This window comes from Larimichthys crocea, chromosome XIII (assembly GCF_000972845.2).
Source record: "Larimichthys crocea isolate SSNF chromosome XIII, L_crocea_2.0, whole genome shotgun sequence".
Lineage (NCBI taxonomy): Eukaryota > Metazoa > Chordata > Actinopteri > Sciaenidae > Larimichthys > Larimichthys crocea.
In genome coordinates, this window is record NC_040023.1 from 20,719,019 (window position 1) to 20,732,089 (window position 13,071).

Genomic DNA, 13,071 nt, shown 5'->3' on the forward strand with positions numbered 1-13,071 from the left:
ATAGATTATCTAATATAGATTTGGCCCAGTTAATGAAATACACACAGTACATCATTTAGCACTTGAGCTCAATTGGTCACTCGCGCCACCCAGCGTGCTTTCAGGGAACACGCAAGGAGTGACAGGTGACGTCGCCTGTTTACAACTGCCAATGAACACGTGGCGCACAGAATACTGAGCTGTCATTGGTCAATACGGCAGTAATATGGGCGGGGACTATTCGCCAAAGGACCAATAGCGTCTGGCATGTAAATTCCGTTTGAAACTTCCCCGGGAAATCTGAGTTTCGCGGGAGGGCTCTTGAGCGCGTAAACCGTATCCCTTCATTCATCAGGCCGTTTCCTGAAGCCATTTCTAGACGAGGGAAACGAGAGTTGCGCTACTTTTTAATCCGTTGCATCTGCCTAAATGCACCTTCTTAAGGAAAAATACTTTACAAAAGTCGATGCATCAGACTCTCATCTTTACTTCGGTCTGATTATTTTTGTAACTATTGCGGCGGAATAGCAGCCATACGGGCTTGAAAGTACAGAGACAAGAAAGGGGTTACCCCGAATACGCAAGATGAGAAGAGGGATCTCCTCGGCTCCGGACAAAGTGTTTTTAGCGGGGGTCGGGGGCTCTCCTCTGGACAATAATATAATTTTAACAACTCTCTCGGATCGTTTAAACCCTGGTCAATCCAACGCTACGTTTATCCAAATAATAACCACCCCACCGCCTTGCAACGTTACACAGACATCAAATGTGTGTTTATCCGAGCCTCAGATAAACAACATTTACACAACTCCACAACAAGCTGCAGCAAACGGAGCAGGACAACGACCCGCTCTGGGGAGACCGCCGGTAATCATTTATACAGCTCGTTTGAACATGTTAGGTTGCTACAACTAGCCACAAACACGACAAAATGTTAGCCTGCTATGCTAGCCGAGCTTGTTGTTCGGGCAGCTAGCGTTAGCTGCTTTAGCCAGGGCGACTCAGCCTAGCGAGGTGGCTAAGTGACTACCGCTAGCTGAGTTACCCAAGTGGGTTGGTTAACAGTTTTGTTGACCGTGGGGGAAGCAGACGACGAGTTTTAAGTTAGTTTCCCCCGTCTTGCAGAGACGTGGACCTGTCATCTAAATAGCGTGCTATGCTAACTTCATGGTGCTTTTGAGTCCGCTTCAGCCTTTTGCAGCCAGATGGAAACATTGGTAAGAGATGAGTTAGCGGTGGCCTAGTGGCTGCTGTTTGGTGTCTTAATTTGGGGGGGTTGGTGGAGGAGGAGGAGGTGAGGGGGGGTTGTTGGCTCTTACTTAGCTCTTTTCTAGCTTTCTAACAAGACACGAGGGGCTCAACTTTCAAAGACATGAGCTCGTACGCAGCTAAAGCTTGACTTCACTTGTGAAACTACTCGATAGATATATTTTTTTCTCTCTTCCAGTCGTCTCTGAACATGCAAGCCAACTTGGATGAAGCTTGAAAATGTGTTAGCTTTCAAGGCTAGCAGCAGTATTGATCACTAGAGGACAACATTACTCGTTGTCGGCCATGACCTTAATTTTTGCACAAGTGTTTCATGTCCTTCTCTTTTTTTTCTTTTCTGTGTAAATAAAGTGTAACGTTATAGTGCCTTTTCATGCCAAGTAAAGTGAAACTCGAGTTTGTTGCTTTAAGTGCTGACTGCACGTTTCCTGTATTCTCAACCCTGCACAAACCACACAAAATAGTTTCAGCAGTATTCAGGGTGTTGGTTTGTTCCTGGCTATTCATCTTTCATGAACTAAACCAGCCTCTGTATCTCCGGCTGTAGCCATGAACATGCAGGGGGTGTAGAGAGAGAGAGAGAGAGAGGGGCTGCTTGCTGATATAAAATGGCTGACATTTTGACTGTCAACAGAGGGCATATTATTCTGTGTTTGACTAAAGTAAGAAAGCATCAGATGAGGTTTACCATGCTTAACATAGTTAAAGTGTTTCCCTGGGGTTAATTGGTTTATCCCCTACAAAAGGTTTATAGGGACGATACAGTAGACCAGCAGCACCCTGGTCGCTTGCTCAAAGACACCAAACCTGTTACTGAGGAGTTAAGGCTGTTTACTAAGACACCGTGCCATGTAACCATGACGATGAAAGGTGGTGGTTAAAAAATGAATGTGGTATTGCTACTTAGTGATGAGGCAGACGTTCAAATGTCTACTATTGCCAAAACCATCGGTTACAAACATATATCACCTTTGACAGGCTACACCAGCACTAAAATGAATTGATAGACAATCGACAACCTGTTGAGATGAATGTGAGTTGTAAAATTCTGGTTTAGATCCAAATAAACACCCAAACCGCTGTTCAGACAGGGCGTTGTTTGATTTTTATTAGTGAGTGAAATGGTACAGAGAATGACTTGATTTTTGGACAGTGGGTTGGCAGAAGTGCCCGTGTTAGTCATGTCCTGGTGGATGTCAGTATTCTCTGTAGTGTTTTTTTCCTCTGCGTTAATGGCCAGCGGTGTGAACAAACCCATGGGTGTGACTCACTTTTAAGCTGTGTGCATTTGGCTTGGCCAATGAGTTTAGAAAAGAAATCACAACCGCTGGGTTTGTGCCACATTATTAGACTGACAATTTGTCCATGATTTGAAAAAAACATGAACTTCTTTACGAAAGTAAAGTTGACTGCTACTCCTCAGGTAATGTCCTCAGATTCAACGATGAAGAAACCTAACTAGAATTTGTATAGCAAGTAAACTGTGTCTACTTTTATCGTACTTCTGTTAACGTTTAAAATTGTTTGCATGCTTTAGAACACTGGAGATACATGAGATGAAAGTAATGATGCATTTCAGGTCGCACACATTTCTTGTGAAGTGGTTTCAAAGATGAGATGCCTACCAAGTGACCAAAACGTCCACATCGGCTGTTAATATCTTTTTCCCCCTCCCAGGCAAAAAGGCGGTTGGCGCTTGATGATTCAGACCACCAGTACCAGTCAGAACCAACCAGGACCCCAAGAGGCAGAGGGGGGACTGCGTCAGCCAATGGGGCAAGACTTAAGACACCCAGAAGTAAGCAACAGAAAGTCATGAGGATTAGATCTTAAAACAGACACGATATCTGTGCATCAGTTTTTGTGTTTATGATATATGGCCTCTGCAGCAGTTTAATTTGTTGATTTCAGCCACAGGGTGTTTTGGAGGGTGAGACAGTTGACATGTTGTAGTACAGCCCCTAAAATGCTGTAACCCTCTGATGAAAGGGGTTGATGTTATCAACACAAAGCTATTTATAAAAAAAAAAACAGGTCCAGCTGGTAAATATCTAACTCAGGGCTTTACGTAAACTATTTTCCACTGATGATAATCAAAGTTCAAGTTAACTCCAGCTCGTTGTGTAGCCTGTAGTGTAGCTCGTAATTTCCTCTTCATGTAAATCACACATTCCCAGCTAATCATGGCTGATTAAGGCATTTCCCTCCCACATTTCCTGATCGGGGAGAAAAAAAATCCCAACCCGGTTTCAGTTTTCCCAGCACAATTCATGATTCAGCTGTAAACATAGTGCAGTAGAAAAAAAAAGCCACCAGTTTCCTAAAATGACCACAGAGTTGAATCTTTGTGACACAATCTGAATGTAATGAGCGTTATCTTAGTTACATCTTTTCACACCTCAGCTGCAAATGGGTCGTATAGGAGTCCTGTGACTTGGTTGGCTTTTTCACATGGATCAACCAATAATTTACTCATAAACGTTTATGTTTTCTATTGCTTGCAAATATCAGCATCAAGTTGCTGAACGCTGAAATACGCTATACTTTCCTCTTTTTACCCCCTCAACCATAGCACCCAAGTCTCCACCAGAGAAGACTCGATACGACACATCTCTAGGCCTGTTAACAAAGAAGTTTGTGGACCTTCTCGCTCAATCTTCTGATGGAGTTTTGGACCTCAACCTTGCTGCTGAAACCTTACAGGTAAATTTCTGTTGATGCCGATAAAACTTCAGTAAGTTCAAGACATACGAAGATTTAATGTTCAAACTAATAAACCCATCCTCTTTGAAGGGAACCATTAATGCTGAAATGTACATTTTAGGAGCAACATCTATCCAGTCGGTGTCTTTTTCAGTGGGTTTCCTCATTATTTTAGTAAAACAAAAGACATTCTGCATGTGTTACAACACTGTGGCTTTGCAGTAAAAGGACTACAGGTACTAGACTGGCTTGCCTGCAGCCCAGACCTGTCACCCATTGACATGTGTGTGCATCACATCATAGAGTGGAGAATACAAGAGGTTTGAACATGAAGTATTTTGTCTTTGGACTGCACTAAATTGAATATAGGTCAAAAGGGATGTGCAGATGCATTGCATGCATGCATCTATGTTTTACAAAGCTTCCCAACTTTTTTGGAATGGGGTTGTAAAAGGGAGAGAAAAGAAAACATATAGGGGTCGTCTTTATTTTCTCTGATTGATGATTGGTTTTTGCTCTGGTTGTTAATTTACAGTTAAGTCAACCACTATATAGATAACTGACACCTGTATCCTCTACGTTCAGGTACAGAAAAGGCGGCTGTATGACATCACCAATGTGCTAGAAGGCATTCACCTCATCAAGAAGAAATCAAAGAACAACATTCAGTGGATGTAAGTGGCCATTCTGTCTTACTTTTACTCAAATAACACCTTTCCTTAGCTCTCTTCATCCTTATCATGGCCACATCTGTTAGTGTGTAACTCAGTTTATTTATTTCTCCTCTTTTGCCCAAATGTGTGCTTTTATTTCACAGCTGGATCTCCACAACAATTGGGTAGCATTGTGTTTATAGAAAGAACTTTTTAAAGTTTAAAGCAACATTCTGGGGTTTTACTTGGGTTGGTGTTAAATGTGGTTTCGTCATATAAATGGATCCTGAACACAGTGTACCTTGGTCTATTAGATCACAGGAAGGCAGGTGGCTGCATGCAAGCTGTTGCCACATCAGAGTATGAGGATACCTGAATGTGCTTTGCTCTAGTCTGCAAATTTTAATTATACCTCATTTGTTCAGTAATTGCGGAGCGCACATGTAGTTTAAGAGTAGGCCTTGAGCACCTGTGCTCACTATTTTAGGCCTTTGGATGCTTTGAGTGAAACTGATGAGCGCTGAACATTCTGCTGTTGTGTTTGAGGATATTGCTAAGTCACTTACCTTGGAAATGATTTCTTGTTGCTAATCTTTTATAAAGTGGCAGCAAGGAAGCATAGAGCACAGAGGGTTAACTTTTAGTGATGAGCAGACTAATTATTTTTGCAGATTCAGATCCTTCTGAGTTAATAATTGTAAATGTATTAAACTCTTTTTTTGATACTCTCCTTCATGACACACTTTTCTAGCACATGTTCAACAGCCTGCGAGATGCAAATGCATTAACATGTATAAAAATAAAGAGAAAATATTTATTTTAGTGTATTAATTCAGCATCCTACTAGTATGTAGGTAGACTAAGCCCAACATGATTTGCCATTCTTCCTGGACAAATAACAGACATCCTACTCCATTTCAAGTGAACAGTTCGCAGCCTCAGGAGTGAGTGCTGGACTCGACTTGAGTCACTCGTCAGTGTCCTCATTCGAAACAATAACTCCTGCTCATTCATTAGGTGTCCTGCTTCCCATGTTTTGAGCGACTGCACTACAGGAGCAGGCAGCACCCTAAAATAACCGCGAGTGGGCGAGGGCAGTATGAGAGGCAAAAGTCTGGGATTCATGTCTGCACTGGGTATAGGCTGTCAGTACTTTTCCCTGTCAGGACACAATACATACCTGGCAGGGAAAAGAGTTGTTTAAGATATACACAGATAAAGTTTTCAAGCACAACCCCACACTTTGTAAATCACATCCTCTGATTGAGGCTTTTTTTGCTACCAAATGTTTAAAAACCATGAGTAAAAGACTGTAATATAAGGGCAAGTGAAGAGTCTGATACACTAATAAATCTGTTTTCATCCCCGCTCCTCTCTCACTCACAGGGGCTGTAGTCTGTTGGAGGTAGAGGGGGCATTGAGCCAGAGACAAAGACTGACTGCGGAGGTTTCAGCGCTGGGAGAAGAAGAGCAGAGGCTTGAGCAACTCATCCAGAGATGCAGCTTGGATATGAGACACATGAGCGAGTTGCCAAGCAACCAGAAATATCCTTTATTGTTAGCTGACATGTCATCCAAAACTTTAAATGATTCTTAGCCATCTTACTGTAGTGTTAAAACTTCCTATAACGATGTTCTCATAATCCTGCAGGTAGACATCATTAAATTGGTAGCAGTATAGAATAGTTTTCTGCATTGCATTTGCAAGCTTTGGGTGATTTCTGACTCAGCGGTGACCTGCTGAACAGGGTTTAAAATGGCAGGTGCAGTCTGTTACACGTGTATCATTTAAAGCAGATCTTTGTTTTACATGATACTTAAAATTTTTAACTAACTCGACACCAGCATGTCTAGATATATGATGTCTCCGCATTTTGATCATTTCGAGGCTTGTGTATACATGTATGTTTAGTATTAACGTGTACTGGCGTTGAAGTGCTATTTCTTTAACCATTTCGTCTCCACATATGCGTACGTAACGTACCAAGACATCAAACAGCTGGGAAACCTCAAAGACCAGACTGTTATTGTTGTCAAAGCGCCCACAGATACCAAACTAGAAGTACCAGACCCTGATGAGGTACGTGTACAAGCACACACAAGCTGATCTATCATTATTTTCCTTTATGAAAAAAGAGTGCTTCTCAGTGTTTATACTAATCTTACTTACTTGTCCCAGTCCAAACTTGTTTCTTAGATCAGTGATTCTCAACTGGTGGGTCGCGACCCAAAAGTGGGTCGCGGACCCGTTCTCAGTGGGTCGCGGTTGTTGTGGGCTGCTCTGGTCCAAAATGCCAGGGCCGATTTTTTTGTCCCAGTCCGCCCATGGTCACGGCTTGTCCTTTAGGGGTGATGGTGGGTCCCGAAGCCAGACCAGTTGAGAACCACTGTCTTAGATGCATATATCGATATCAAATTCTCTCAGACCCTAAATAAAAAGCTGCCAACTTCACAAATAATTTGCAGTGTAAAAACTGCAGTGTAGTGTTGTGGAAACGCTGCTGATCTCTCCAGCCACCTGTTGAAAGGCATTTCTTCCAACATTAATGCACTGGCTGTGGAGGCTGCAGTTGTGACCTCTCTAAAGTTGGTGTTGCTGTTAGCAGACAGTCTCGAGGTCTATTGTAAAATGTATTGCTTCAATTTGCTTCGAGTTACAAATCTGTTATGTTCAGACTCAGGTACCGTTTGGTGTGTACAGTGTAGAGCACATTTCTACATCTCTGAACTCAAATCTTTCAGTGGAGTCTGTCCATCCTTCCTATAAAGTGCAGGCCAGGAAGTTTTTTTTTTATTTGGACTCATTTATTTATTTCCTCTCCAGAGTTTATCCATCCATCTGACCAGCACTAAGGGTCCTATAGAAGTCCTGCTGTGTCCAGATGAGGAGAATGATCCCAGGAGTCCTGTAAAAAATGGAAACATGGACATCAATGGAAACTCGCCTTTCCTCAAAGTCCTTCAAGGTTTGTTTCATATAGATAGTTGTCACCAGTTAACTACTGGACTTTCTTTACTTTCCTTCAACTTTCTCTGTGGATATAAAGAAACAACTTACTCATGGCTTGCTTTTATATGTAACTTAGGGATGTTTTTATTCATTTTAACACAAGATAGTTGGTGACATCTTCTAAAGCATCTTTGCTCCTGTGCAGGGTTTTTGTGACTCCATTTTCCACTAGGAATGCCTTCTATATTCAGCTCATGCTTCTTTGAAGCATATAGTGCTAACGCACTTGTAGTTGACATGTTACAGCAACATTGCATAGAAATCAATTCAACCCCCGCAGTTTGAGTGCAATACCGCTGTCGTAAATAAGGGCAGTTGTACATGTGTTATGATTACATTACTAATGACAAAAAATCAACCCCACATTTAGTTTGCATTCAGACAGGATCAGGCGTTGTGGGTTGCTGGGGTTGTGTCTATATGTTGTGAATGTAACCGCTGTGAAACAATCAGGAAATAACTTTAGGATTGCTGATTAACTGGCTTTATCGAGGCTGGCGCTTGCTGTCATCGACTCTCTCACTCTCTCTCTCAATTGCCAGTTAGACTCAGATTTAAAAGCTGGGTACATGAAATAAACACACACACACACACACACACACACACAGGTAGAGTATCAGAGTTTAGTCCATGAATGCACCTGGACAGTCTCAGCATGCCTGAGCTGTTTTTCGCTGACAACCCTCAAAACGGATGACCCCCTCTCAAATGAATGGAAAAACCTCCATTTTTGCTGGAGTGCAGTACAAATAAAGATGTCTACAGTGTTAAAACAGTTAAGGCTATCATAGCAAGGCCGAAAAGAATGTCTTATTGAGTGCTTTTTTGCTTTTTTTTTAGTGCCTGAAAACCATCCAACCTTTCTGAATAACAGCTCTGTACACTTTTGATTCCAGTCCTGGATTCACTTTTAGAAGAACCTAATTTGAGCCTATTTCAAATCAAAGAAAACGAGTAAAAGGGAATGTGCACACTGCTCTCTTGGTCTACTTTGTGTTGCAGGGAATCAAATCCTTCAAAGACCTCTTCCAAAAATAAACCCATCTGTAAATTGACCATCAAATAATTTAAACTTGGTCTTTGGCTATGTACAGAGGATTTAACTAGTCAACTCTGTTTTCTTTCACAGATCCCAGCTGCACGAACACTTCTCCCAGCCCTTCCCTGGCTCCACCTTCCTCTTCTTCAGCGGTCTCCGTCACGACTCTCTCTCCCATCTCATCCCCTTATACTAGTCTGCTCCAGCAGACCGAAGACCAGATCCCCTCATCCTTGGGGCCTTTCTTGAACCTTGGGCCTCCACTTCTGGACCAAGATGACTACCTTTTAGGTTTGGCAGATGACCAGGGAATCAGCGACTTGTTTGACGCCTGTGACTTTGATAAAATGCCCACTCTAGGCCTGGATGATCTCCTGTGCAGCTAGCATTAGGTAATAGAAATTTACATAATGTGCATGGGAGAGAGATGGAGAATCAGTGTGGGTTTGATGCCTGTGACTGACGAGTTAGTGTAAGTAAATTCTAAATAGACGAAAATGAAATGTTGAGGGGCTTATTCAGTCCCAATGGGACTAAATGCCATGTTCTTTCATGGTGTGAGAGATAAATGGTCTTGCATGACTTCACACGAAGGCACGACTGGTCAGTGTGACGATGTATCCATTACTCTTTGTCTCAGGCTATGTAAGGCCTCTAGTGTAGCTGGGCGTCGGGGGACATATGAAAGTCTTTGACGTCTGTTTGGTTAAGCATAAACGATGAGGGGAAGGATATCCAACTCTCTGTGTGATGAAAGTTCAAGTCCTGTACAGGGAGACAGACAAAGACAGAACAGCTCAAAGGAAAATACCCCCACACCACCTGGGATTAGCACACATCATGGGTAATTGGGTTGGGTTGAGCATAAAATCCAAGTGTAAATGCCCCTGAGATGCACAGATATGATCACCCAAAGCCATCAAGTAGAATAGCCAAGAGTAGGGAAGAGGAAAACTGTTTACATGAAGGAGGATTTAATGGAGTTGTAAATCTGTTTTGGCAAGGAAAGGATAAGATTGATCTGTGTATTCCCAGCGATGCATTCTCTTGTCAGGTGTCCAAATTCATCCAGGTAACCCATCCTTGGACATATCCTTGAGTTTAAGATGTGTTAATGCCAAGTGCTGTGGGGGCTGAGGGGATTCTCAATGATTGCATTCTATTACACCAATGATCTGTGATTGAAGGCTCATACTGCTGACTGTTAAGTAGGCATTCTGTGTGTTCAAATGTAGACAATTTTAGAAATTAAAATGAATATAAAAAGACAATGGGGCAATTTTGGTGCACAGCATTCACTTCAGTTATTAACTTCAGTTATTTTACGGTTAGAATAGGCAGGCTGTGCCTGTTCAGACACTTGTCAGGATACCTATTGTGCTATTTGGGCTTATTGATCATAAAATTACTAAGGGTATGAGTATTTTTGTACATTTAAGCGCTATTTAGATGTATTGAGAGCTGCATGGAAGTCCATATACTGTATTGGAGTGCACATGACATAATTATCCGAATTTAAAGGAACCTAAAATGACAATGAAAATAGGAGTGTGTACACTTAAATGCTCTAAAAAAAGCAGAGGTGTACACAAGTGTTAAGTGTACAAAATATTTACAGTATGCCTAATGGCACATTTAGTTTCTTTCATCCTCCATTTTTAAAATGGATTTAATAGGTAAAATAATAAGGGAGCCTTACTACCTGATCTTGAGCCTGTTATCTACTAATTAAGTGGGCACACTCATATTTTGTACACTTAGTAGATATATGCAGTTTAATGAATACAAAATGTTCAATGTGGGAACACATATTGTGATGTTTAACCTTACATGACCTGTGTGCTAATAGCACATGAAAGCCATTATACTTTCTATACACTCTGGTGGTGTGGGATTAAGCAAAAACAATTCATGTACCCGTATAAATCTGGCCTATTAACACAGATGATGTGCAAACTTGAATATCAAAACGTAACTCATACTCTTACTGATACCGGACCCAAATTTCCACTTTCTTGCTGCTTTTTGCCCCTCCATCGTCATCAGCAAAAGCTGCCATAATCAAACGTCCCCTAATGCCTCTTCAGTTAAACTGTGTGCTGTGAAATTATACTGTGGTTTGAGCTAATATGAAAAAAAAATAATGACTTTGAACCACTTGTCAGTGCACACTGCCTATTCAGTGTATACTGAAAGCAGTGTATGACACAGGATAGGCGCGTATTAGTCTTTTTAGGTTTAATAAGTGTTGAATTTTAATGGATTTTAATACTGTAGAAATAACTAATGATATCACGGTCACCTAAGCAACAAGGGGCCAGGTAGCCACTAATTTAGGCTTCAGCATGTAACGAAGGGCTTTTTTTTCCTCCAGGATATTTAAAAAATTAGAAAAAGAAAAAAAAAAGAAAGATGTATAGACCTGTTTTCTAATTGGAGTTAGTTCAATGCAACCAAGCCAAGTTTCATACTAGGTCTGGTTATACTGTTTTGCATTGTCTAGGGCCACTGAATCTTCAAACAGTGGTTAATCAAGAAAGTCCATCCCAAGAATTTGGTGAACTAAGAGCTGAAGGAATGCGAACTATTTTTGTTCTTTGGAACAACATTACTTGTCACTTCTAATAGCTTCCTCTGTTTGATTACATCCCGAACAATGAATTGCAAACATCTCGTCTGAACCCATGCCTTTGAAACTAGAGGAACCTGCGGCTGCGGGTAACATTGCTGCTGTTAGTGTTAACTTTTCCCCGACCTGATTGATGTGTGCTTGAGTAATTGCGTGTGCAGCATGTGTGTGAGTTATGTCAAAGATCAAGCTTGCTTAAAGAGTAAGTCTGCCATGTGTAAATTGATGTACAGTTTTCTAAATTTTTCAGTGCACAAGGTACTGTAGGCTACCTCCCACTTAATGTTGGACAATAGTAATAGGGCATAGAGGTAAATGCCATAGCGTGTCTTTGAAATTCCCTTTTTGTCATAGAAATTACCCTTGTATTTCGATTTGATGTTACACATTACATATCACTTTTCTTTTTGATGAGTGTGAGATTCCACTCATGCCCAGACATAATAACAAGTATGCCGTTGCTCTTAAACCAGTCTCGTGCATCTTAAATTTGAGTATTGGGGTGCACATTTTATGGATAGTATGCGGACAAAAAATTGCAATATTTTTTTGGTTTTGTTCTTTTGATATTTTCCATAAGTTATTTTGTCAGTGTTGTCCTTTTCTTCTTCTTTTTTTTTGATAAAATGCAGAGCATCTCTTAAACCCCAAAAGTAGTACACATTTATTATTGCTTGCATGCAGTCATTCATTCACAGTTAGCCTATCTGCCCTTTACTTACTGGTCACCTGCTATGTCTACCAGGTGTTTCAGTGACTCCTGTCCTCTGCTGAAGTGTGTAGGGGCCTTTGCTTCTGTGACACTATGTGTCCATTTTATTTTTGGATTGTTGTGAGGGAGTCTGTCCCACTTCTTTTTTTTTTTTTTGCATTTCTGCCAATTTCACTCTGATGGACAATATTGAAGCTTGTTAAAACACCTGTTTGACTTTACAAGTGCAAAACTCAATTGTTAACACAAACTTCACACTTCACAGCATATCTTAGCTTAATTTGTGCTGCTAACATTAGTGAACTAAATTTGATTTCAACGCACACAAATACTCTGAAGACCATTTTCCCTCTAGGCATATTTATATCAGTGTATTTTATATGTATTTATGGAAAAGTCGAGCTCTATTTTCCCCATTTGGTTCACTAACCACAGTTGTGCGATTTTCTAAGACCATTTACACAGGTAGTTATATTTTCCTCCATCAATTTCAAGCGACCAGAATCTGGTCACAATATTTTATCCACTTTTACATGATAGAAACATGAATTTTGGAAAGATTTGGATGGAGTGTGAAAGATTTTAATGCACTGCTAAAGCAAGTGTCATTTCCAGTCTGTCTGAAAATGTAATATGGATGACTCTTAAAATTACAGCTCCTTTTGTTTCTAATGTGTGATTCTCATGTGTGATTAGGCCTTACAGAAGATTCGTTAAGCTAAAATGTGGTGTTAACTAGATCCTGCTATTTTCCTATGGTTATTCTTAAGCTGGTACCAAATACAATATACTGATCCGTAAATATTCTGTGATGGTTATGTGAAAAGTTTAACTATGTGATAGGAAAGAATTGACTGTAAAATTATAACATTGCTGCCTGTTTTCACTAATTACAGGAAAAAACGAGCTGTAATATCACATTATTATTTTTTTGTTTTTTGTTTTGTTTGCAATTTGAACGCATGGGTGAAAGTATCTGTGCTGTTGAATGTTTAAGGTAAACTAATGTGATTTATGATGTGTGTTCAGTTACAAGTTTCTTTAACATCTGTTAAATGAGGAATTTCAGTTGTATTT

At 40.6% G+C, this 13,071-nt stretch overlaps 1 protein-coding gene across 1 annotated transcript; it reads left to right on the forward strand.

Annotated features, from left to right (window-relative positions):
- Positions 1–266: 266 nt before the first annotated feature.
- Positions 267–12,914, forward strand: LOC104920190 (transcription factor E2F3). The gene is made up of 8 exons (XM_019256914.2): positions 267–846; positions 2,926–3,046; positions 3,821–3,951; positions 4,537–4,625; positions 5,991–6,149; positions 6,570–6,684; positions 7,429–7,570; positions 8,744–12,914. Exons 1-8 carry the CDS (start codon positions 565–567, stop codon positions 9,037–9,039), a joined length of 1,335 nt encoding a protein of 444 aa, XP_019112459.1. The 5' UTR covers positions 267–564; the 3' UTR covers positions 9,040–12,914.
- The last annotated feature ends 157 nt before the right edge of the window (positions 12,915–13,071 follow it).